The 27738-nt window shown below is 40.1% G+C and overlaps 1 protein-coding gene across 2 annotated transcripts; it reads right to left on the reverse strand.

Annotated features, from left to right (window-relative positions):
* Positions 1-345: 345 nt before the first annotated feature.
* 4930522H14Rik (RIKEN cDNA 4930522H14 gene) lies at positions 346-26311 on the reverse strand. 2 transcript variants are annotated; one of them, NM_026291.3, is made up of 5 exons: positions 26226-26311; positions 22951-23056; positions 19336-19471; positions 9843-9879; positions 346-839 (listed from the first exon to the last, which is right to left on the reverse strand). In NM_026291.3, the coding sequence occupies exons 1-5, from the start codon at positions 26239-26241 to the stop codon at positions 442-444; spliced, it is 693 nt and encodes a 230-aa protein (NP_080567.1). In that variant the 5' UTR covers positions 26242-26311; the 3' UTR covers positions 346-441. The 2 variants fall into 2 exon arrangements, with proteins under 2 accessions (NP_080567.1, NP_001186019.1); NM_001199090.1 differs by lacking the exon at positions 26226-26311 and adding an exon at positions 26110-26218.
* Between the last annotated feature and the right edge of the window lie 1427 nt (positions 26312-27738).

The raw sequence follows: 27738 nt of genomic DNA on the forward strand, positions 1-27738 counted from the left end.
TAAACAAGAAAGTATGAGTGTAAAGATCCAAAGAAATGCTTCTGTGAGTTGTCAAAAGACTGCGGTTTATCTGCTGTCACCTACAGAGGGAGCCCTTGCTACAAACCTAAAATTGTCCCTACAGACTTGAACATTGAGCCCGCCAATAGGAGGAGCCAAGAAACGGATCAGAAAGGCTTAAGTGTTAGGTGAGTTGGTTTTACATTGTGTTGGGAATCACACAGACATACATGGAGGCAAGACACCAGTTCTCATAAAATGAGAATAAATAAATAAGTTAAAATAAATATATAATGCCCAGTAAGGGCTAGAGCTACTTTATAATAAAGAACAAGAAAAGCAATATTATTAGTACAGACATGATAAGAGACTCAGAAGTTCATAATTCAGTTTTAACTTTACATGATTTCACTCTATACCAGGTTTCAAAAGAAAAAAAAGTCATTCAATATCAAATTGAAGGTTGTGTTTGCCAACCTCTGTGTTTTTCAGTACCAACAGTTCCTTAAGGCTGTCAGTTTTTTGCTCGCTACAAAATGTGTTGCTCACTGTGTTCCCAGGCCACTCTTCTAATGAAATGGATGACAGGTACGCAAGCACCTTCTTTTTTAGAGGCTCCCCGAGTAAAGGATTCTTTAAGGGAATCCTGGTTTCTAGACAATCATCAGTAAGCCAGTCTTCGGCTTCTTCTACGGTCTGGCAGCAGTAAGAACTAGAGATTGATGTTGATAAGCTCAATGTTGACACACTGCTGCCATTTGCTACTGAGGTCACCTCAGGGGACTCACAGCTGATGGGATCCTGGAGGCAGAATTCAACTTTAGAGTGACTTCTGACAGCTGTTTAAAAGGAAAAAAAAGGCAAGTCAAGTCTTTGGATCTCGAGGTTCAAGGCAGGATTTCTCATGTATGCCTGTTGGTGTGCTGGGATTAAATGTGTGCACCACCACTGCCTGACTTTTTTTTTTTTTTTCTGAGTGCTTTTCTGTATAGCTCACACTGTCCCAGAACTTGCTCTGTAGACTAGGTTGGTCTTGAACTCAGAGATCCACCTGCCTCTCTCTCGGAGTCCTGGGATTATAGTATGTGCCACTATGCTTAGCTGACAAGTTAAATCTTAAGGCTCTTTTCAGGGGTATCATTGCTAAGAAAATGCTATAAGGAAAAATACAAAGTCACTATCAACTGTAGACTATTAAATACTTGATATTTAAATATTCTAATCCAGGAAAATATTCTAATTAGGTTGGAAATGTCAGTTCTACAATATGCCTAAAATGTTTCTTAGAAACCTTAGAAACTATAGGGCACCTTGGGCGTGAACTCAGCAGACAGTCCCACAGTCCCCAGAGGACTGCACTCCTCAGACGCCTTAGCACGCCCAGGATCTTAAGATCGCTGGTGAGTGGAACGCAACAACTGTTCCAAAACAATCGTGAGGGGCCTGTGACAGCAGAAGCAAGGACACAGGAGGCCTGCCTGCCTAACCAGCAGCTTGTGTTCCCTCCTGGTTGGTGCTAGTATGCTTTGGTTTCAAACACAGCAGACAGCCCCAAGGTCTCCAGAGGAGACACCACTTGCAGGTGCTGTAACAGGCCTAGGATCTTAGGATTCCAGGATATCAGGATACCAGGAACTTGGTCACACCAGGATCTCAGGGTCTCAGAGGAAGCTTGACTGCCAAGAACTCTGACACACCCAGAATCTCAGGTTCACAGGATCTTGGAATCACAGGATCACAGAGAAAGCTGGACTCTGAAGAGTCCTGAATCAACCGAGATTACAGGAAGGACAGGCTCCAATCAGATATATTGAGGGCAGCAAGCACTTGAAATAATCAGATGACAGGAGGCAAGTATAAGAACAGAAGCAACAGAAACCAAGGTTACTTGGCATCATCAGAACCAAACTGTCCCACCATAGCAAGTCCTCGATACAATATCACACCAGAAAAGCAAGTCATTTCTCATGATGATGATCAAGGACATTAAGAAGGAAATAAATAACTCCTTTAAAGAAATACAGGAGAATACATCCAATCAGGTGAAAGAATTGAACAAATCCATCCAGGATCTGAAAATGGAAGTAGAAACAGTAAAGAAATCACAAAGGGAGACCACTCTGAAAATAGAAAACCTACAAAAGAAGTCAGGAGCCAATGATGCAAGCATAACCAACAGAATACAAGAGATACAAGAGAGAATCACAGGTAGAGAAGATACCATAGAAAACATTCACACAACAATCAAAGAAAATGCAAAATGCAAAAAAATCCTAACCCAAAACATCCAGGAAATCTAGGACACAATGAGAAGACCAAACCTAAGGATAATAGGTATAGACTAGAAGGAAGATTTCCAACTTAAAGAGCCAGTGAATATCTTCAACAAAATTATAAAAGAAAACTTCCACAACTTAAAGAAAGACATGCCTGTGAACATACAAGAAGCCTACAGAACTCCAAATAGTTTGGACCAGAAAAGAAATTTCTCCCATCACATAATAATCAAAACACCTAATGCACAAAACAAAGAAAGAATATTAAAAGCAGTAATGAAAAAAGGTCGAGTAACACATAAAGGCAGACCTATCAGAATTACACCACACTTCTCCCCAGAGACTATGAAAGCCAGAAGACCCTGGACAGATGTCATACAGACCTAAGAAAACACAAATGCCAGCCCAGGCTACTATACTCAGCAAAACTCTCAACTATAGATTGAGAAACTAAGGTATTCCATGACAAAACCAAATTTAAACAATATCTTTCCACAACTCCAGCCCTTCAAAGGATAATAGAGGGAAAACTTCAATACAAAGGGGGAAACTAAGCTAGAGAAGAAAGCAAGAAAATAATCTTTCAAAAAAAAAAAAAACCTAAAGGAGATAGCCACATGAACAGAATTCCAACTCTAGCAACAAAAATAACAGGAAGCAACAATGACTTTTCCTTAATATCTCTTAATATCAATGGACTCAATTCCCCAATAAAAAGACATAGACTAACAGACTGGCTACATAAACAGGACCCAACTTTTTCCTGCATACAGGAAGCCCACCTCAGGGACAAAGACAGACACTACCTTAGAGTAAAAGGCTGGAAAACAATCTTCCAAGCAAATGGTCCCAAGAAACAAGCTGGAGTAGCCATTCTAATACCAAATAAAATCGACTTTCAACCTAAAGTTCTCAAAAAAGACAAGGAGGGACACTTCTTATTCATCAAAGGTAAAATTTACCAAAATGAACTCTCAATTCTGAATATCTATGCTCCAAATGCAAGGGCATCCACATTCATTAAAGAAACTTTGCTAAAACTCAAAGCACACATTACACCTCACACAATAATAGTGGGAGACTTCAACACCCCACTCTCATCAATGGACAGATCCTGGAAAAACAAACTAAACAGAGACACAGTGAGACTAACAGAAGTTATGAGACAAATGGATTTAACAGATATCTATAGAACATTTCATCCTAAAACAAAAGGATATACCTTCTTCTCAGCACCTCATGGTACCTCCTCCAAAACTGACCATATAATTGGACACCAAACAGGTCTCAGGAGATACAAAAATATTGAAATAATCCCATGCACCTTATCAGATCACATGGACTAAGGCTGATCTTCAATAACAACATAAATAATAGAAAACCCACATACACGTGGAAGCTGAACAACACTACTCAATGATAATTGTCAAGGAAGAAATGATGAAAGAAATTAAAGACTTTTTACAGTTTAATGAAAATTTAAGGCCACAGAATACCCAAACATTTATGGGACACAAAGAAAGCAGTCCTAAGAGGAAAACTCTTAGCTCATAACTATCTATCTATCTATCTATCTATCTATCTATCTATCTATCTATATATCAAAGACAAAAACCACATGATTATCTTGTTAGATGCTGAGAAAGCATTTGACAAAATATAACACCCATTCATGATAAAAGTCTTGGAAAGATCAGGAATTCAAGGCCCATACCTAAATATAATAAAACCAATATGCAGCAAACCAGTAGCCAACATCAACTAAATGGTGAGAAACTGGAAGCAATCCCACTAAAATCAGGGATTAGACAAGGCTACCCACTCTCTCCCCACCTATTCAATATAGTATTTGAAGTCCTAGCCATAGCAGGAGATCAAGGAGATACAAATTGGAAAGGAAGAAGTAAAAAATACCACTATTTGCAGATGATATGATAGTATACATAAGTGACCCTAAAAATTCCACCAGAGAACTCCTAAACTGGATAAAAACTTCAGTGAAGTAGCTGGATATAAAATTAACTCAAACAAATCAGTGGCCTTTCTCTACACAAAAGATAAACAGGCTGAGAAAGAAATTAGGGAAACAACACCCTTCAAAATAGTCACAAACAATATAAAACACCTTGGTGTGATTCTAACTAAGGAAGTGAAAGATCTGTATGACAAGAATTTCAAGTCTCTGAAGAAAAAAATCAAAGAAGATCTCAGAAGATGGAAAGATCTCCCATGCTCATGGGTTGGCAGGATTAATATAGTCAAAATGGCTATCTTGCCTAAAGCAATCTACAGATTCAATGCAATCCCCATCAAAATTCCAACTAAATTCCTCACAGAGTTAGAAAGGAGAATTTGCGAATCATCTGAAATAACAAAAATCATAAGATAGCAAAAACTATTCTCAACAATAAAAGAACCTCTGGTGGAATCACCATGCCTGACCTCAAGCTGTACTACAGGGCAATTGTGATAAAAACTGCATAGTACTGGTACAACAACAGACAGGTAGATCAATGGAATGAAATTGAAGACCCAGGAATGAACTCACAAACCTATGGTCACTTGATCTTTGACAAAGGAGCTAAAACCATCCAGTGGAAAGAAGATAGCATCTTCAACAAATGGTGCTGGGTCAACTGGCAGTTAGCATGTAGAAGAATGTGAATTGATCTATTCTTATCTCCTTGTACAAAGCTCAAGTCTAAGTGGATCAAAGAACTCCACATAAAACCAGAGACACTAAAATTTCCAGAAGAGAAAGTGGGGAAGAGCCTCGAAGGTATGGACACAGGGGAAAGATTCCTGAACAGAACAGCAATGGCTTGTGCTGTAAGATCAAGAATTGACAAATGAGACCTCATAAAATTGCAAAGCTTCTGTAAGGCAAAGGACACTGTCAATAAGCCCAAAAGGCAACCAACAGATTGGGAAAAGATCTTTACCAATCCTAAATCTGATAGGGGGCTAATATCCAATATATATATAAACTCAAGAAGTTGGACTCTAGAGAACTAAATAACCCTATTAAAAATGGGGTGCAGAGCTAAACAAGGAATTCTCAACTGAGGAATACCAAATGGATGAGAAGCACCTAAAAAAGTGTTCAACATCCTTTATCATCTGGGAAATGCAAATCAAAACAACCCTGAGATTCCACCTCACACCAGTCAGAATGACTAAGTTAAAAAACCCAGTTGACAGCAGATGCTGGTGAGGATGTGGAGAAAGAGGAACACTCCTCCATTGCTGGTGGGACTGCAAGCTGGTACAACCACACTGGAAATCAGTTTGGCAGTTCCTTAGAAAATTGGACATAGTTCTACCAGAAGATCCAACAATACCACTCCTGGGCATATACCCAGAAGATGCTCCAACATGTAATAAGGACACATGTTTTACTATGTTCATAGCAGCCTTATTTATAATTGCCAGAAGCTGGAAAGAACCTAGATGTCTCTCAACAGAGGAATGGATACAGAAAATGTAGTACATTTACACAATGGAGTACTACACAGCTATTAAAAACAATGAATTTATGACATTCTTAGACAAATGGATGGATCTGGAGGATATCATCTTGAGTGAGATAACCCAACCACAAAAGAAGTCACTTGATATACACTCATTGATAAGTGAGTATTAGCCCAGAAGCTCAGAATCTTCTTTAGGAGGGGAATCAAATACCCATGGAAGGAGTCACAGAGACAAAGCCCAGAGCAGAGCCTGAAGGAACAACCATCCAGAGGCTGCCCCAGTTGGGGATCCATCCCATAAACAACCACCAAACCCAGACACTAGGCAGATGCCATCAGGAGCCTGCCTACAGGGGCCTGATATAGCTGCCTCCTGAGAGGCTCTGTCAGTGCTTGGCAAATACAGATGTGGATGCTCACAATCATCCATTGGCCGGAGCACAAGGTCCCCAATGAAGGAGCTAGAGAAAGTACTCAGGGAGCTAAAGGGGTCTGAAGCTCCATAGGAGGATCGTCAATGTGAACTAACCAGTAACCCCAGAGCTCCTTGGAACTATACCTTTAATCAAAGAAAACACATGGTGGAACTTGTGACTCTAGCTGTATGTGTAGCAGAGGATGTAGTAGTTCAATGGGAGGAGAGGCCATTGGTCCTGTGAAGGCTCTATGCCCCAGTATAGGGGAATGCCAGGACCATGAATGGGAGTTGGTGGGTTGGGGAGCAGGGCGAGGCGGGGTATAGGGGATTTTCAGAGGGGAAACTAGGAAAGGGGATAACATTTGAAATGTAAATAAAGAAAATATCTAATGAAAAATTTTGAAAAAGAAAAGATAAGAAAGAAACTATAGGAAACTACAACCAATCAAAACACAGTTGTAGAGTTCAGTCCCAGTGGATACATCTACAAAACATCCCCACACCTAAGGCTCAGGGAAGAGAGGGCAGAGATCATAAGAGCCAGAGGATCAGGGGGTTTGCTATGAGTTTGTGTCTCCTGGGATGTCTGAAGCTACACCCATAAAGACTCACCCATGTGACTGCCCAATTGTGAGCAGAACAAGGATGAATCCAATGCAGATGCCAAGGTGGACAGGGACAAGTCTACAAGGCCTCAACCCTACACTGAGAACAATAGAAAATAGGAGAGCTGGGGGTGAGAGGGGAGGTCTTCCCCAGGAAAGAGCTCACCAGCTGGTTGTCCAGTGCCAAATGGTTAGCTCTGAAAACATACAATTAGTATAGACAGAACAGGTTGTACTTAGCAATGTATATGTATATGCATATTAAGTCTATGTATGCAGTAACATTTCATGAAAAAAAGAAGTCTTAGATTTGAAGGGAATTGGAGAAGGGTAAATGAGAGAACTGGGGGAGGAAAGGGAATAGAGAAATGTAATTATAATTTTAAAAGTTGCCTTGGTGCTGGAGAGAAGGCTCAGCAGTTAAGAGCACACATTACTCTTGTGAAGGGCTTTTATTATTATTATTATTTTCATGCACTTACGTCACGGGACTTACATTCACTTGTACCTCAGGCTCCAGGGGATCTAACACCCTTTTCTGGATAACTTGGACAACTGAACTCACTTGCATACCCCCCTCCCCAAATTAAAAAACGTGGTTATTGTTGTTTTGAGACAGCGTCTCTCTATGTAATTTTGGGTGACCCTGACTGGCCTGTACTATGTAGACCAAGCTGGCCTATAATGCAGAACAATTTTTTTTTCTTCCAAGTGCTCAGACTGAAGGCATGTTCCACCATGCCTGACTTAAAATTTTTTTAAAGCTAAAAATTTTCTTAATAATTTATAGTTTAATATTATATTATTTTTTGAGAAAAAATAATGAGCAAGATCATAAAAAATCATTTTACCCAAAGTGAGTGGTAAGATCCCATGTATGGGGTAGCCTTCTGCCAATAACAATAGGAGGCATTTTTTTCTTTGAAACTCTATTTATCTATTTATTTATTTTGAGGCAGAGTCTCTCTACATAGCTATGGATGTCCTGGAACTCACTATGTAGACTAGGTTGGCCTTGAACTGATAAAGATCCTCTTGCCTTTGCTCCCAAGTGCTAAGATTAAAGACATGAGCCATTACTGCATGACATATTTTGTCCTCTTAAAGTTATTTTGATATTTTTATAATAAATGTTTAAGATATATACAAAGACATACAACATTTCACATTTACTGCTAGATAATATTGGCACATGCCTTTAATCCCAGCAATAGGGAAACAGAAGCAGGTGGATCTCTGCGTTCAAGGTCAGCCTGGTCTACAGAGTGAGTTCCAGGACAGCCAGGGCTTCACAGAGAAACCCTGTCTCGAAAAAACAAAAACTAACTAACTAACTAACTAACTAACTAACTAACTAACTAACTAAATACATAAATAAAGTTCATGGACTACTATAGAAAACCACAACCAATCAAAACACAGAGTCGTGGACCCACTCCCAATAGGTCCATCTACAAAACACTCCAGTACCTAAGGCTCAGGGAATGTTGCTGAAGAGAGGGAGGATGAAAAGAGAAAAAGACTAGACAATCAGGGAGTTTGCTATGAAATTGTGTCTGAAGCTACACCCATAACATCTCACCAACATGACTGCCCAACTATAAGCTGAACAGGGTTGGCACCAATGCACATGCCAAAGTGCACAGGGGAAAGTGCACAAGGCCTCAGCCCTACACTGAGGACTACAAGAAAATGGGGAAATCTGGGAGCAGGAGCAGTGGTCTCCAGGGACGGGCACACCAATTGGTTATCCAGTACTTAACGGTCATCCCTGAACACATACATACAAGTAACATATGGACTGAACAGGCTGTATTTAGAAATATACACATAAAAGTATATACATATTATTTATGTTCTTTGAGACTGAGTCTCTCTACATACTATGGCTGTCCTGAAACTCACTATATAGACCAGGATGGCCTTGCACTGACAGATATCCTCTTACTTCTGCCTCCCTGAGATTAAAGGTGTGTGACACCACAACTAGCTTTGAAATTTTTAAAACAGATTTATTTTCTTTTCTGTGTGTGAGTGACTGGTGTTCTTGGAGGACGGAAGAGGGTGATGGGTGTCCTGGGGCTGGAGTTATGGAGTTGTGAGCCACCATGGTGGTGCTGAGAATCAAACCGTGGTCCTCTAAAAAGAGCAGTCAGTGCCCTTAACTGCTAAGCCATCTCTCCAGCACCAGCAAGCATTTCTCTAGAGCCTCTAGGGCCTACAGAGCACTTCATCATGCTTCCAGAACTCAGTTGCTATCCCTAAAATTCTTCAGAGTAGTTACTGTTGGTACCACTTTACAAATGAGCAGATGGAAACAGAGAAATCACCCATCATCAATCAGACACAAGGCTGATTTCAACCTACATATGAAGACGCATGCTTTTCATATTATTTAGGCCAGTGTGTTGGTACATGCTGCAATCCCTATACTTGGAAGGCCAAGGCAGAACAGAGTTTGAGGTCATCAGTCCAGCTCAGCCCAGCTAGAGTTAAGTAGGGGAAAATCTGTCTTAAAACAAAACAAGCCCAAAATGAAAAGCAAAATAACAACCAAGTAAAACCCACCAAACCTCAAACTTTAAGTTTTAGAAAAGATCACATTTCCTAAAATACGTTTTACAATACTTTACATGTTAACTTTTATATTTTATACATTAAATTCAAAATTGTTCAAAATGTATTTTATAATCATTTCTTAAATTATGTAGGACAAGTTTTGAGATATGGAGACGTGGAATAAACAGTTAAATGGCTACAAGAAACTTAAAATTTTGATTTTTGTCTTATACCCTGACTCAGTCCAGGCTTCTGGCATTAATGCATGGTCACCATTATGATACCTTTGATTTCAAATACGAAAAAGAATGAATCTCACACTCTAAGATGGGATATTACGATTTTTTTCTTTAAAAAGATATGCCAATTCACAGACCATTGATAATTTCTTTTGATTTTTCATGGAACATTAAATAAATAACACTTAGGATAGCCTGTTGATTCTTTAAGATTTAAGGTAATATTTGCTACACAGTAAGACTTCTAACAATTTATGGGAAACAAAAAGTACCTTTTTTTTCTGCTTCTTCCTTTTCTCTTTTCTCCGTCTACATAAAAAAATCATTTGAATTTTTTTAAAATGAGGGAAATTTGTATATTTGTATCTTTACAATTCATATACTCTCTCTATATTTTAGTAAGAAATGTTATGTTTTTGAAGAAATTTTTTCCCCACAAGATGTTTTGCTTTGCTAAAATATATTAACTGAAAAACCAATTATCATTTGAAAATCTGAGGGCTAGAGATGACCTGGTGGCTAAGCATGCATGTGTTACTCTTTGTCCATTCCTATGATCCTGATCCTCTCTGCGAGGCTGCATCGTCCACCCTTGAGGGTGAAACTCTGCTTAGAGCGTCACCTCCTAAAGTTTCTGCCCTGTCTGTGCTGCCCCAGAGGCGGCTTTCCATCCCATGAGCCTTCTAGAGACAAGCCACATATAAGTGTTGGCAGCAACTGACCTGCATCTCCATTAAGCTAGTATGTGCAAAACAAAGGGTGCTGAAAAGAAAGACTTTCAAAAAGAAGGTAGATACATTCTTTGTGGTCTATTGTTAGGATGAATTCTGACACAGTGAGAAGACCAAATCTAAGGATAATAGGTATAGACGAGAAGGAAGATTTCCAACTTAAAGAGCCAGTGAATATCTTCAACAAAATGATTTAGAAAACTTCCCCAACCTAAAGAAAGAGATGCCCGTGAACATAAAAGAAGCCTACAGAACTCCAAATAGTTTGGACCAGAAAAAAAATTTCTCCTATCACATAATAATCAAAACACCTAATGCACAAAACAAAGAAAGAATATTAAAAGCAGTAAGGAAAAAGGTCAAGTAACACATAAAGGCAGACCTATCAGAATTACACCAGACTCCTCCCCAGACACTATGAAAGCCAGAAGACCCTGGACAGATGTCATATAGACCTAAGAAAACACAAATGCCAGCCCAGGCTACTATACCCAGCAAAACTCTCAATTACTATAGAATGAAAAACTAAGGTATTCCATGTCAAAACCAAATTTAAGCAATATCTTTCCACAACTCCAGCCCTTCAAAGGATAATAGAGGGAAAACTTCAATACAAAGGGGGAAACTAAGCTAGAGAAGAAAGCAAGAAAATAATCTTTCAAAAAAAAAAAAAAAAAAACCTAAAGGAGATAGCCACATGAACAGAATTCCAACTCTAGCAACAAAAATAACAGGAAGCAACAATGACTTTTCCTTAATATCTCTTAATATCAATGGACTCAATTCCCCAATAAAAAGACATAGACTAACAGACTGGCTACATAAACAGGACCCAACTTTTTCCTGCATACAGGAAGCCCACCTCAGGGACAAAGACAGACACTACCTTAGAGTAAAAGGCTGGAAAACAATCTTCCAAGCAAATGGTCCCAAGAAACAAGCTGGAGTAGCCATTCTAATACCAAATAAAATCGACTTTCAACCTAAAGTTCTCAAAAAAGACAAGGAGGGACACTTCTTATTCATCAAAGGTAAAATTTACCAAAATGAACTCTCAATTCTGAATATCTATGCTCCAAATGCAAGGGCATCCACATTCATTAAAGAAACTTTGCTAAAACTCAAAGCACACATTACACCTCACACAATAATAGTGGGAGACTTCAACACCCCACTCTCATCAATGGACAGAATCTGGAAAAACACTAAACAGAGACACAGTGAGACTAACAGAAGTTATGAGACAAATGGATTTAACAGATATCTATAGAACATTTCATCCTAAAACAAAAGGATATACCTTCTTCTCAGCACCCCATGGTACCTTCTCCAAAACTGACCATGTAATCAGTCACCAAACAGGTGACCCCATGCACCCTATCAGATCACCATGGACCAAGGCTGATTTTCAATAACAACATAAATAATAGAATACCCACATACATGTGGAAGCTGAACAACACTCTACTCAATGATAACTTGGTCAAGGAAGAAATGAAGAAAGAAATTAAAGACTTTTTAGAGTTTAATGAAAATGAAGCCACAACATACCCAAACTTATGGGACACAATGAAAGCAGTCCTAAGAGGAAAACTCATAGCTCTGAGTGCCTCCAAAAAGAAGCTGGAGTGAGCATACACTAATAGCTTGACAGCACACCTGGAAGCTCTAGAACAAAAGGAGGCAAATTCATCCAAGAGGAGTAGAAGGCAGAAAATAAACTCAGGGCTGAAATCAACCAAGTAGAAACAAAAAGAACTATACAAAGAATCAACCAAACCAGGAGCTAGTTCTTTGAGAACATCAACAGGATAAATAAATCCCTAGCCAGACTAACTACAGGGCACAGGAACAGTATCCTAATTAACAAAATCAGAAATGATAAGGGAGATATAACAACAGAAGCTTGAGGAAATGCAAAAAAACCCAAAAACCAAAAAACAACAACAACAACAACAACAAAAACCAACCATCAGATCCTACTACAAAAGTGGAAAACTTGGTTGAAATGGACAATTTTCTTGACAGATACCAGGTACCAAGGTTAAATCAGGATCAGAATAACGATCTAAACAGTTCCATATCCCCTAAAGAAATAGAAACAGTCATTAATAGTCTCCCAACCAAAAAAAAAAAAAAGCCCAGGACCAGATGGGTTTAGTGCAGAGTTCTATCAGACCTTCAAAGAAGACCTAATCCCATACTCCTCAAACTGTTCCACAAAATAGAAACAGAAGGTACTCTACCCAATTCATTCTATGATGCCACAATTACTCTGACACCTAAACCACAAAAGCCCAACAAAGAAAGAGAACTTCAGACCAATTTCCCTTATGCGTATCAGTGCAAAAATACTCAATAAAATTCTCACAAAACAAATTCAAGAACACATAAAAACAATCATCCATCATGATCAAGTAGGCTTCATCGCAGTGATGCAAGGATGGTTCAATATTCAAAAAATCCATCAATGTAATTCACTATATAAACAAACTCAAAGACAAAACCACATGATCATCTCTTTAGATGCTGAGAAAGTATTTGACAAAGTCCAACACCCCTTCATGATAAAAAAAGTCTTGGAAAGATGAGGAATTCAAGGCCCATAGCTAAACATAATAAAAGCAATATGCAGCAAACCAGTAGCCAACATCAACTAAATGGTGAGAAACTGGAAGCAATCCCACTAAAATCAGGGATTAGATAAGGCTACCCACTCTCTCCCCACCTATTCAATATAGTACTTGAAGTCCTAGCCAGAGCAGTTCGACAACAAAAGGAGATCAACGGAATACAAATTGGAAAGGAAGAAGTCAAAAATCACTATTTGCAGATGATATGATAGTATACATAAGAGACCCTAAAGATTCCACCAGAGAACTTCTAAAACAGATAAACAACTTCAGTGAAGTAGCTGGATATAAAATTAACTCATACAAATCTGTGGATTTTCTCTACACAAAAGATAAACAGGCTGAGAAAGAAATTAGGGAAATAACACCCTTCAAAATAGTCACAAATAATATAAAATACCTTGGTGTGATTCTAACTAAGGAAGTGAAAGATCTGTATGACAAGAATCTCAAGTCTCTGAAGAAAGAAATCAAAGAAGATCTCAGAAGATGGAAAGATCTCCCATGCTCATGGGTTGGCAGGATTAATATAGTCAAAATGGCTATCTTGCCTAAAGCAATCTACAGATTCAATGCAATCCCCATCAAAATTCCAACTAAATTCCTCACAGAGTTAGAAAGGAGAATTTGCGAATCATCTGAAATAACAAAAATCATAAGATAGCAAAAACTATTCTCAACAATAAAAGAACCTCTGGTGGAATCACCATGCCTGACCTCAAGCTGTACTACAGGGCAATTGTGATAAAAACTGCATAGTACTGGTACAACAACAGACAGGTAGATCAATGGAATGAAATTGAAGACCCAGGAATGAACTCACAAACCTATGGTCACTTGATCTTTGACAAAGGAGCTAAAACCATCCAGTGGAAAGAAGATAGCATCTTCAACAAATGGTGCTGGGTCAACTGGCAGTTAGCATGTAGAAGAATGTGAATTGATCTATTCTTATCTCCTTGTACAAAGCTCAAGTCTAAGTGGATCAAAGAACTCCACATAAAACCAGAGACACTAAAATTTCCAGAAGAGAAAGTGGGGAAGAGCCTCGAAGGTATGGACACAGGGGAAAGATTCCTGAACAGAACAGCAATGGCTTGTGCTGTAAGATCAAGAATTGACAAATGAGACCTCATAAAATTGCAAAGCTTCTGTAAGGCAAAGGACACTGTCAATAAGCCCAAAAGGCAACCAACAGATTGGGAAAAGATCTTTACCAATCCTAAATCTGATAGGGGGCTAATATCCAATATATATATAAACTCAAGAAGTTGGACTCTAGAGAACTAAATAACCCTATTAAAAATGGGGTGCAGAGCTAAACAAGGAATTCTCAACTGAGGAATACCAAATGGATGAGAAGCACCTAAAAAAGTGTTCAACATCCTTTATCATCTGGGAAATGCAAATCAAAACAACCCTGAGATTCCACCTCACACCAGTCAGAATGACTAAGTTAAAAAACCCAGTTGACAGCAGATGCTGGTGAGGATGTGGAGAAAGAGGAACACTCCTCCATTGCTGGTGGGACTGCAAGCTGGTACAACCACTCTGAAAATCAGTTTGGCAGTTCCTTAGAAAATTGGACATAGTTCTACTGAAAGATCCAGCAATACCACTCCTGGGCATATACCTAGAAGATGCTCCACCATGTAATAAGGACACATGTTCCACTATGTCCATAGCAGCCCTATTTTTTTATTAGATATTTTCTTTATTTACATTTCAAATGTTATCCCCTTTCCTAGTTTCTCCTCTGAAAAACCCCTATCCCCTCCTTCCTTCCCCTGCTCCCTAACCCACACACTCTCATTCCCAGTCCTGGCCTTCCCCTATACTGGGGCATAGAACCTTCACAGGACCTAGGGCCTCTCCTCCCATTGATGACCGACTGGGCCATCCTCAGCTACATATACAGCTAGAGTCACAAGTTCCACCATGTGTTTTCTTTGATTGGTGGTTTAGTTCCAAGGAGCTCTGGGGGTACTGATTTATAATACCCAGAAGCTGGAAAGAACCCAGATGTCCCTCAACAGAGGAATTGATACAGAAAATGTGGTACATTTACACAATGGAAACAACTCAGCTATTGAAAACAATGAGTTTATGAAATTCTTAGACAAATGGATGGATCTGGAGGATATCATCCTGAGTGAGGTAACCCAATCACAAAAGAACTCACTTGATATGCACTCACTGATAAGTGGATATTAGCCTAGAAACTTGGAATACCCAAGATACAATTTGCAAAGCACAAGAAAATCAAGAAAAAGGAAGACCAAAGCATGGATACCTTGTTCCTTCTTAGAATAGGGAACAAAACACCCATGGAAGGAGTTACAGAGACAAAGTTTGGAGCTGAGATGAAAGGATGGACCATCCAGAGACTGCTGCACCTGGGGATCCATCCAATAATCAGCCACAAAACCCAGACAGTATGGCAGATGCTAACAAGAAACTGCTGACAGGAGCCTGTTATAACTGTCTCCTGAGGGCCTTTGCCAGTGCCGGGCAAATACAGATGTGGATGCTCACAATCATCCATTGGATGGGCACAAGGTCCCCAATGAAGGAGCTAGAGAAAGTACCCAGGGAGCTGAAGGGGTCTGAAGCTCCATAGGAGGAGCATCAATATGAACTAACCAGTACCCCTAGAGCTCCTTGGAACTATACCACCAATCAAAGAAAACACATGGTGGAACTTGTGACTCTAGCTGTATATGTAGCTGAGGATGGCCCAGTCGGTCATCAATGGGAGGAGAGGCCCTAGGTCCTGTGAAGGTTCTATGCCCCAGTATAGGGGAAGGCCAGGACTGGGAATGGGAGTGTGTGGGTTGGGGAGCAGGGGGAGGGAGGAGGTTATAGGGGTTTTTCAGAGGGGAAACTAGAAAAGGGGATAACATTTGAAATGTAAATAAAGAAAATATCTAATAAAAAAGACTGTCTCAAAAACAAACAAACAAACAAACAAAAACAATGACAAATGAAAAATATAGTCAACAAAGGAGTTGCTTCCACAATAGATAACATACTCTTAATTCAATATTAATAATACAATTAGAAAAAATATGAGATTCAAAGAGAGATTTTACTAGTAGAGTATAGATTCAAATATATGCAAAACCACTTACTGGCACATAAAAATTAAAACAATATCTTGATTTATACTGAAAAAGACATGGATCTTGCCTTGGTATTGACAGCTTTTGACTTGTGGGTAGTGGCTAAGGAAACTTTTTTCTCTCTTACTCTTAGTACATGTGTGTGAACTACTGCACACAAGCAGAGGTGAGAGGACACCTGTTGGCCTGTTGGGATTTGATTCTCTCCTTTCAAAGTGTGTGTCCTGGTGATAGAACTGAGGTCATCAGACTTGGCTGTAAGCACCTTTATCTACAGAGCCATCTAACTGGCTTTGGCTTACTGGCCCACAATTTCTTAGAGTAAGATAATGAAAGGGCTGGGGTGGAGCTAGTGGTAGAGTGCTGGATTAGCACAAGGCCCTAGCACCACGGGTCAGAATTGAAAAAACAATCACACGCGCTCACGTGTGAGCACACACACAACCATACACACTAGTACACACAAACATGCACACATGGGACACAGAGGTTTGAAGTTGCTTACCATAGATTACTCAGCTTTTCACTAAATCTTTCTCTTGTAGCATGTAGAACTTAAAAAAAAAGAGCCATTCTCAAACCTTGTTGTACTATCATCTAATTTTATATAATATTCTGAAGTCTTTGATGTGGTTTCAACAATGTTCCTAGCAGTTTAATCAGGAGTAAATCCCATCTCAAGAAACAACTTTGGAGAGATTTTGGGTCAGATGGAGCACTAGAAGCTGCCTCCATACAGTCCTGTGAAGAAGAATCGTGCAGTGTAAGCACAGCGTATTTCAAAGAAAGGAGGAGGTGAAGAGAGAGTTCACAAATCCACGGAGGTGATCTAGCATGGCTGCAAAGGGGAGAGAAACAGGAAGAGAAGGCACTGACAAGGCCAAGCCCAACACAGCTCCGGCCTCAAAGCTTCCAGCAGAGGGAAGGGACAGAGAAGCCTTCTCCAGAAGGTCGTTCAGAGGACCTGGTCAAAAGAGACAGGCAGTGCTTCTCACAGGCCATGTCCATAGCACTCACAAATCTCTAGTCAGTGACTTCAACCCACTGTGGGATGGGCCAGCATCCCACAGTGCATCTCCCTGGCTCAGGGGATGCGGCTAGGCATCATCTTTAGAGGGGATATAATCTTTAAAACGTAACTACCCTAGGGTCCTGAGAATGGACCAAGGAGGCAAGAATTATGCCAAGGAGCCTGGGTTTCTACCTGTTACAGCCCCAGTCCCAGAGACGGTTCTAGGGGACATTTGTAGAGTGTTGAAGGGACAGATTCTGAGAAGCCCCAAAATGTAGGCAGCAGGTAGCTCCACCATTGATGCCTGGGAGAAGATGCCATCAACATAACTTTGATTGACGTCAGCAGGTGAGTCGACTTCTGAAGCCACCTTCTCTGCTATGAGGTTAGCTACTGTGAGTCTGCACCCTCTGAAACTCTGGATAAAGCTGTTCTAGAGACTCAACCAGCAACTGCCTGTAACTCCAGCTCCAGGCAAATATTCTCTCTCTCTCTCTCTCTCTCTCTCTCTCTCTCTCTCTCTCTCTCTCTCTCTCTCTCTCTCTCTCAAGTAAAGACTTATTTTTTAGTGTTGTGTATGGATGTCTCTCTCTGTATATCTGTAGCACTCTCAGAGTCCAGAAGAGGGCCTTGGATCCCTGGTCCTCTGCAGTAACAGCCCGTGTTCAAAGCCATCTCTCCAGCCCTACTAAATGGATTTTAAAATGATGAAAGTAGGTTTGCCTGTGCTGTGGAAGCTTCTCCTGCTTCAGATGAAACAGGCAGAAAGAAACTACTCAGCTAGAACATCCACCAGTCCAGAGAGTAATAACTCGGAAGTCTTGGGATTATGGGAGACCATGCTCAGCTCACAGACTGAAAAAGCTAAGTGTGGCTGCAGAGGCCTAAGGTACGACAAAGAAGAAAAACTATTAACGTGCAGACAGCCCTGGTTGACATCAGACTCCTCAGCACCAACATAAATCATGGTAAATGGAGATCAGAGCCCACAGTCTATCTGGCCCTAGCCCTAGAGACATGCTTAACACTGCATGTCCTTAGACAGCTGTGATCACAAGTGAGCATTTCGATTGCATCTCTTATAAATAGTGAACGCTGAAAACTGGACACAGCCAGCGACGACGAGGATGTGGGGTGGAACAGCAGTTCTCCATAGCTGGGGGGCCATGAATGGGCACAGTTTCTCACAAAGACACACACACACACACACACACACACACACACACACACACACACACACTATCATTAGTGACTCTTCTCTTTGGTGTGGTCTCAAATGAGATGAAAAGTCACATCCATACAAAAGCCTCCACATTGCACCTTTGTTCATGATTGCCCAAACTATGTCCTTCTGTTGGTGAAAGGACAGACTGAGGCTAATGTTTAGTTTTCTTCTACCTTGACTATAGCCTATCTAGGTCTGGGCTCATCTCTTTTTGGTCTTTGTCTGCACAGTGGCAAATTAGTGTTACCATATGGTTATGAGACGGGCGGGGTTGCTGTGTTCAACTTGAATTCAAGGTGAAGGTTGTGTAACGAAGCCCCGTCGTCCCATCTGCCATTGGTTTCTACCTCCAAATGCAGCACTACCATTAATTCATGGATTTAGCTCGGTTATGTCATAGTGTTCCATTTCTATTACTCTTTACCGTGTTCTGCCCTGTCCTGTGACACTGTTTTGACACTTAACGTTGTTAATTGCAGTCTGCTCTTCTCATCAGTATCACACAAGCATCTTGAAGAATGGGGCGGTATCTTACTATTCCCAACAGGGGAGGGGCAAAATCTTCAAATATAATATGGGTTAGTAGACCTTTGTCAAGTTGAATTAAATTACAATTAACTGGTTTGATCAGACTATCTGGTAATCTGAGCACTTCTTATCTCCAAATTTCATTCTTCTAGTCCTGAGAAGTTTGCCCGCACCACCCGCAACATACCACCATCTTTCAACCCTAATATGGAGAAAGTAGGGGGTTTTGTACTTGTTTTTTTGTTTTGTTTGTTTGCTTGTTTTTTGGCTGAAAGGTATATAAAAGCAACTGGAGATGTTTTCATTTAATTTTTCTGTTCAGTTAAAAACTTTATCACATCCCCTCCCTCAAATATAAAGCTTCAGTTTTCCTGTTGTATGAACTTACAGTTTAGATAATTTAACTTTTGGCTCCATGCTTTTGTATCTTAAACTAAAACATAACAGTGAAAACGACAACGTCAACATGCTGGTGACAGCTCTGAGGAGACAGCTTTAAAATGTGACACTCTACCTGTGATTGTAAATAGCCAGCATGGAAGTTCCGGGAAATGAAAACACACTGAGGGTGAGCTTTAAGCTTTGGTTTGCATGATCCTTGCTTCATATTTTCACCAAATTCCTTAAACTTGGACTCCTCAAATAGTTCTCTGAAAAACATTGCACATAAAATGTTATTGAACAAGAATCAGATTAGATGATTGTCTATGCTACCTGAGATAGTCGCTAGTATTTATACACAGGGGTTTTAATCAGCATATGTTGCAAGACCTTTAAAAAGCAGCACACTCCTTTTGAGAGAGACATCTATACTTTTCTCAATTTTCTCACATCTCATTGTTCTCAAGGACTGGCCTCTGAACCAGTCATTGCACCAACATTTCATGAAGGTTAAATGCTCTCCATTTCCCCAAATCAAAGCCACTTCTCTGTCCTCATCTTCCTTAACGTCATGACTTCAGTAGAACTGGCTCTCACCTCCTTCTTGTGACATTTTAAAATGTCTATTTCCTTGACTCTCCACCTTTCAGTTTCTTCTCAAATATTGATTTTTTTTTCTCCCACACATCTGCCAAGTTTCCAAATGCAGGCAGTGTGAAGGGCACAGCCACAGGTCACTTCTCAGCAACCCCTCCCTGGTTAGTCTCCCCCAGTCCTATGACTTTAGATTTACTACACCTAATCGTCCATTCCGGCTTCCTAGTTTATACCGGCACATCCAACTGTAACACAGCAATTCCATTTTGGACTTCCAGTAGGCTTTTAAACTCACACTGAACACACAACTTCTAGTTTATTGTCTCTCCCCAAAAATTGATCACCATTATAATTTTCCCACCTCAGAAAATGGCACAGCTACTCAGCTGCTCCTGATAAAGTCCTAGGTGTCAGCCTTAATCCTGTCACCTCCCTCTTCTCTCCTGACTTCATGCGATCTATCAAGTCGCCACTCTACCTGTAAAATATCGCAGGTCCAGCCCCTTCTTTTCATTTCCTCTGGTCTCACTAGTTCAAAACATCCTCCCGTCTCTCGCAGATGAAAGCTAGGCTTCTTATTTGCCTGTCTCCTTTCTACTTGCTCCATTAAGGTTCAGGCTTCACAGAGAAACATCTTTTGGGACTATAAGCCATAACAGCCATACTTTCTTATTAGGAGTGCACACTCACTTTTATCTGCAGTCTCTTAAAATGTGCTGGGTGATGTTGGCACATACCAGAACTTGCAGGAGGATCTCTGTGGGTTCAAAGCTAGCATGTTCTACATAGTGAGTTATGGCTGAGTCAGGGCAACATAGTAAAAGTCTATCTAAACAAACAAACAAACAAACAAACAAAAGCAATCATGTGGTCTAACAAATCTGTCTTAGGTATTTACTAAGCAGAAAAACTGACTGACGTTGCTCCATTTTTCTCTTTATCTCTTTCCTTTCTCTCTCTCTCTCTCTCTCTCTCTCTCTCTCTCTCTCTCTCTCTCTCTCTTTCTTTCTTTCTTAATGAGACAGCCTCAAATTCACTATGTTATGTAGACTGGCCTTCAACTTCTGATCCCCCTGCCTCATCCTCCCAAGTGTTGAGAGAAATGAATTATTGTACTCAACTATTTTTCTAAGGTAGAGTCTCACTGTACAGCTCAGGCTGGCCAGGTCTCTTCATCCTCTTGCCACAGCCTCCCAAGTATTATAAGCATGAGCTATCAAGCCTGGTTATAGTCTTTATATTAGTTATAATATTGCTTGCACTTCATAGTGCTAAATCTAGATGAGACTATATAAAGCAGCTAGAGCAGTGCCTAGCATGTTGTAAACACTCAGTATCTGGATGAGAAAGCTATTCTCATCTAATACCTTACAATGGCACAGAAAATAAAATCAACTTCCTATAATCTAGCCTACTAATTCCTATGGACTCTTCAATTTCATAATTATTTTTCTTTTTCCCTAGTAATTATTCACAAATACTCTTTCAGATAATTGGATAATGCCATGATCATTCCGCCTTTTGGGGTCCTGGTATTTATTACCCCTTCAGCTTAGAAAGCTTTATTTTTGCAAAATTGTATTTATAAACTGTGTGTGTGTGTGTGTGCGCACGCGCTGTGGAGTACATATGCATAAATAGTAGTCAGAGAACAAGCCCCAGGAGTCACTTCTCTCCTTCCACCAGGGTGTCATAGTGAGTGCCATTATATGCAAGGTCATTTTGTTGCCCCTAGAAAATTTTGCACAAGGCATTCCAGAAGTCTTATTCTTTTCATTCTAGTCTCAGACTGGAGTCCTTATCCAGTCCTTCCTTGTCTACCTGGTGTGTTTGCTCGTTGTCTGTTTCCTATCAAGTCTAGGATATAAGAACATTTGCTGCCTTGTTCCCAGTTGTATCCTCAATTCCAATAACAGTAGAAGATAGCCAACAAAGATTTTCCTTTATTATTCATGTTCTATTGTACATATATTAAATACTTGCTGAAATAAGGAACAAATGAATACTTTCTAACTTGTACATGGTAAAGAGATAGGTGCTGAGATTTATAAGCCCACTGGGAGAAAATATGGGAAGGTGAACTTAGAATTTCTAGTTTTAAAAATACCAGAATACAAATTCTGAACAGATTAAGTAAATAGAAACACAAAATTTTAGAGTTGAAGAAGAGGTATTAGCCAAACCCCAACACTATTGCTGATGCCAAGAGTTGCTTGCTCACAGGAGCTTGGCATGGCTGTTCCCTGAGAGGCTTTGCCAGCACCTGACTATGACAGATGTAGGTACTTACAACCAACCATTGGACTGAGCCTGGGGACCTCAATGGCAGAGCTAGGGGATGGACTGAAGAAGCTGAAGGGGACTGCCAACCCCATAGGAAGAACAATATCAACTAACTGGACCACCCAGAGCTCTCAGGGACTAAACCACTAACCAAAGAGTATAATACATGGAGGGATTCATGGTTCCAGATACATATGTAGCAGAAGATGGCCTTATCTGGCATCAATGGGAGGTGAGTCCCTTAGTACTGTGAAGGCTTGATGTCCCAGTGTAGGGGGATGCTGGAGAGGTGGGGTGGGAGTGGGTGGGTGGGTGGAGGAGCTCCCTCATAGAGCCAAAGGGGGGGGGTGGGATGGAAGGGTTGTGGAGGGGAAACCGAGAAGGGGGAATATCATTTGAAATATAAACAAATAAAATGATTAGTAAAAAAAGAAAAGAAAAGAAGGTGTCAGTTGATCTTTTGTGTGTTTCTGGAGGGAGAGCACTTTCTAACCCTGTCAGGGGATTTTTGTCAGTTCTCTTAAATGGCTCCTAAAGAAAGGGGGTCTCCCTTCAGTCATGCCTTAACCTCCAAACTGGAAGGTTACCCCTGATTTCTAGCCTTAGATTACCAGATCCACGTCTTCCAGTAAGTAAAGTAGGATTTGTTATTCCTCGGGTTTTCAATGCACAGACTGCTGTTGTATCTCTCTAGCTCAGCAGTCCTCAACCTGTGGATTGCTTCCTCTCCCCATTAGGGGTCACACAACCCTTTCACAGAGGTCACATATCAGATATCCTGTATATCAGATATTTACACTCCAATTCATAAAGCAACAAAATTACAGTTATGAAGTAGCAACAGAAATAACTTTCTACTAAGCCTTACCTTCGTTTGCAAATCAGGAACCACAAAGCAGATGCCAAAGCAAAGAATCCAATTCCCAGACTAAGAGCTCCAGCAGCCATAAAGTAGGTTAAGTGACTAAAGACACCTATAGAAATAGATGGTAAAAGATCATTTCATGCACATGTCACCTAATTCACTAGGCAAATTAAGGAGGTGATGTTTACAATGATATAACATATGTGACATTAAGGTTGACCAAGAAATTGGGGAGCCTGAATTCTAGTCCTATACTATCCAAATAAATGGGAAGACCCAGAGTGGGAGAGCAACACAGGACACACCATAAATAGAACTGGGAAAGCCCGTAGGGGATCTCACTTTAGAGATGGCAAAATTGAAGACCATGTAAAAGAAGTAAAGGAACCAAAGCTGTGCAGGAATTAACGCCAGTGTTCTGGGTTTTTTTTTTTTTCTTCTATTTTCGTTGCTAGCAAACATCTCAATGTATTTATAAAAAAATAATTGAGAATTAAGAAACCATGATGTAAGTAGAGTGAACTCTGTTACACAAGCATAAGGCAAACTGGAGAAAGCTTTCATAGACCAACCTAGGCATTTAACAGCAGAGGTGTGTGTGTGTGTGTGTGTGTGTGTGTGTGTGTGTGTAGTCACAAGCACTCAGTGAAACTTTTCTAAGCCATCAAGAAGAGAAAAGCTATGTCATATACAGGAGAATGGATGCAAGTGAACATAGACATATTAAGTGAATTAAGCTGGGTCAGAAAGACAAACATCATGCTTTCTCTCATTTGTGATTCCTATGTATAGAGACATAAAATCATGTATGGAGAAGTGAAGCTGTCTAGGGGAACAGAAGAACTAATGGGGGGGGGATGACAAAAGAGGGTACAGAGCCATGGGGAATAAGCTCAACAAACAATATTTACTCACATGGTAATTTTAAATTTCATTTTTATTTTATGTGTATAGGTGTTTTGCTTGCATGTATGTCTGTGTACTACTTATGTGCCTTGAACTTGCAGAGTCTAGAAGAGGCCATTGGATCCTCTGGACCTGGGATGGTTGTGAGCTACCATATGGGTGCTAGGGATCAAATCTAGGTCCTTGAGAAGAGCAGCCAGTGTTCTTGATTGCTAAGCCATCTCTCTGCTCCCATTATTTGTTTGTTTGTTTTAAAAGACTGTTTTAGTACCATGGGCTTTTTGTTTGTTTGTTTTTTGATTTTTAATTTTCTAAGTGATTTCTAGCTTCAAGATAGTGCCTCTCATTTTGTAGCTTACTGAGTTTGGAAATATCTACATTCACCAGGCAGTAGTGGTGCACACCTTTAATCCCAGTACTGGGGAGGCAGTGGAAGGAGTATTTCTGTGAATTGGAGGCCAGCCTGGTCCACAAAGTGAGTTCTAGGACAGCCTGGGATATACAGAAAAACCTGTCTTGAAAAGCAAGCAAGCAAGCAAACAAAACAAATTCTAGAGTTATTGATATGGATATTTTACTCTTTATTTATTTAGGTTATTTATCAAAGTGATATTTTAGACACAAAAAGGCTATAAATGGCCCAAATGAGAAAGTCATTAAATAAGTTATGCGTGAAAAATAGTGTTAAACTAAGTGCAGACTTCCTCAGTATCAGCACTATAGAGCTTTTGGATTACATATTTTTTAAAAAAAGATATGTCTTAGCTGGACTGTGGTAGTGCACACCTTTAATCCTAGGGAGGCTGAGGCAAATGGAACTCTGTGAGTTCAAGGCCTGCCTGATCTACAGAGAGAATTCTAGTATAGCCATGGCTACCCAGAGAAACCCATGTGTACTGAGATTTCAGCAACCCTAGCACATGGTACTTAGCAATACATCAAATTTATGACAGCCATTACTCTGGGTGAACAGGACTATGGGAGAAATACAAACTGACCTTAATGTTCCATCTCAGATATATGGCTAATAAGAAAAAAAAAATCCCACTTATTTAAGAGATTGTGTGGGTGTTTGTTATTGTCCCTTTTTTCTACTTCGTTTTTTTGAATTTTCTCTACTATTGTAAAAAACAGTGTTCTAAATTTTGAAACCAAAAAGAACAATGAAAAATAAATAAGGAAAACCACCAGTGGGCTGTCACTGGACACAGTTTTATAGAAACTTTTCTAGTTATCCAATTCTTCCAATGCTAGAGTGCCTGCCTCACATAAGTCCTGGGGTAGACTCCAGCAACAGGAAAAAAAAAAAATCAAGACTCAGAGAATGAGTAATAAAATCAACAAGTTTATATTGAAACATAAGTTAACATATTAAAATAAAGAAAGAACACACAGAAGTTGAAATAAAAAATGCTGTCGGTAATGAATGCTAATATATTTAAAGCTTCCTTAAAATAATGAATATCTGAAAAATCATTTCTAAAAGTGAGTGAAGAAGTGGCAGAGCTTCCTGTGCGGACAGCGCCCCAACCAACAGTGACTTTTCCTAAACCCTGCACGACTTCCTATAGTACCAGCCCCACAAAGCAACACAGTACAAAGGCAAGGATTCTTTGTGTGCCTGGGGAAAGGCGTTCCGGTTGGAAACAGAGCGGCTATAACGGCCACTAACACACTCTTTCTGTGAAAAGGTTAAACCTACTGAAAAGATTGTGCTGAGCCTAACTACAGATCTAAGCGAGCACTGGCTAGTCAGAGAGCTGAGAGGTGCGAGCATTGTAAATGGAAGCAGTAAGAGAAAGGGCCTTGTCATGCAGTTCTAAGCTGATTTTGTTACGAAGACAGTAAGCCACACGCTTTTACTCAAAATATAAAGAAAGGGAATTAAAAAGAAAGACAAGCTGGGCAGTGGTGGTGCACGCGTTTAAATCCCAGCACCTGGGAGGCGGGGTCAGGCAGATTTCTGAGTTAGAGACCAGCCTGGACTACAGAGTGAGTTCCAGGTCAGCCAGGGCTACACAGAGAAACCCTGTCTTGAAAAACCAAACCAAACCAAACCAAACCAAAAAAAAAGACAGAGAGAGGTTGAGAGCAAGAGAAAGAGGGAGGGGGAGAAGGAGGGAGGGAGGAAGGGAAGGTAGAGAGAAAGAGAGAGACCAAAGAGAACTCAAATTCATTACATTGAATCAGCAGTTACAAAAACTTTTCCCCAAAGAAACTGGTGGTCCCCAAAATGTTACAATTTCTACTGTATACCCATGATGCTAGCATTTCTTATCTTATACAAGTTCTTCCAGAGAACAGAAAGAGATTTCTGGCTGTTCTTCTAAACACATTTTCTTCTTTGTAGGCAAAACACTAGACTGTCTCACCATTAGGTGAAGTCATGTGACAGAGTTCTGGCCAATGGAATCTGAGAGCAATGATGCCATAAAAGCTGTCTGAAGTTCTTTCTTCTGGACTGTGGAGGGGGGATAAGGGTGATCCCCATGGAAACTGTGGAAGTCACAGGTTGATAGCAGCAATCTACTGCATCTTATCAACATCATAGAAGATTCAGCCTCACAGGCACTCACATTCTTTGTAAGGGTGCGGTCTACAGTTGGAAAATAGTAAACTTGGAAATGATCCCTTTCGAAGCAACTCATGGACAACAAGAAATCACAGGGAGATATAGAAAAATATTTTTAACGGGTAGAATGAAATATGATGTCAAGGTTTGTGAGGTACCATGCAAGCAATACTCGGGGACTAGACTTGACCTTCTTCCTTCCCCTCCCCCATAAGGAAGAAACTCTCTAGACATCTAAAATTATTGTTGCCAGGCACAGTGGCTTATACCTCGAATCTTAGAACATAAGAGGCAGAAGTAGGTGGATCTTTCTGTGTTCAAAGCCAGTCTGGTCTATGTAGTAAGACCCAGGACAACTAGGTCTACATAGGTCTTCCCTGTCGCAAAAACAAACAAAATGTCGCTCCATTGGTATACATTTCTTGAAAAGACCACCATTTTATTCTTAGTGAACTATAGCTCTAGATTCCATAGTCTAATAGCTCACATGAAAGGGGTCCTAAAAGTAAATCATGGTTTCTCTCATACTTCTGCTTTGTCTGTTGTTTTGTTTTGTTTTTTTTTTTTTTTGTTTGTTTGCGCCTTTCTTCTTCTCTACACAGCATTTCTGTGTAGTCCTAGTCTAGAATTCAGAGGTCTGCTTGCCTCTGTCTTCCCGGTGTTTTTAATGTGAATGAACTCACATGAATTATATAGACATTTAGTGAGCTCCTTCTGCTGGTCACTGTGAATATTCTTTCTTTCTTGATAACATGTTCAATGCCATCTACTTACCGTTTCTAATTTTAGAACTATTTATCTCATACTTTCAAGTACACCTTTGCTATCAGTCTTGTTTGTTTGTTTGTTTGTTTGAGACAGTGTCTCACTGTGAATCTCTAGGTGGCATGCAACTTGCTACATAGATGGGGCTGGCCTCTAAATCACAGAGATCTGCCTGACTTCCACTTGACTTGAACTCCAGAGTGCTGCGATTAAAGGTGTTTGCCACCATCCCTGGTTAGAAATATTTTTTTTAATTAAAAAAATTGTATGTGAATATATGTAGGCCAGAATGTACATATACATAACATGTGTGTGCAGGTGCCTACAAGCCAGAAGAGGGTGTCAGATCTCCCAGAGCTGGAGTTACAGGTGGTTGCGAGACACAGGCAGGATGTGGATATAGGAAATCAAACCCAGGTCCTCTTGCAAGAGCAACAAGTGTCTTACCTCTGAGCATCTCTCCAGCCTCCAAATTTTATAAATCTTACAGTTACATTGACTGGGTAAAATTTTAGCCTCATATAATACAAGGAAATATTTAAACCAAC

Source organism: Mus musculus, chromosome 4, assembly GCF_000001635.26.
Source record: "Mus musculus strain C57BL/6J chromosome 4, GRCm38.p6 C57BL/6J".
Taxonomy (NCBI): domain Eukaryota; kingdom Metazoa; phylum Chordata; class Mammalia; order Rodentia; family Muridae; genus Mus; species Mus musculus.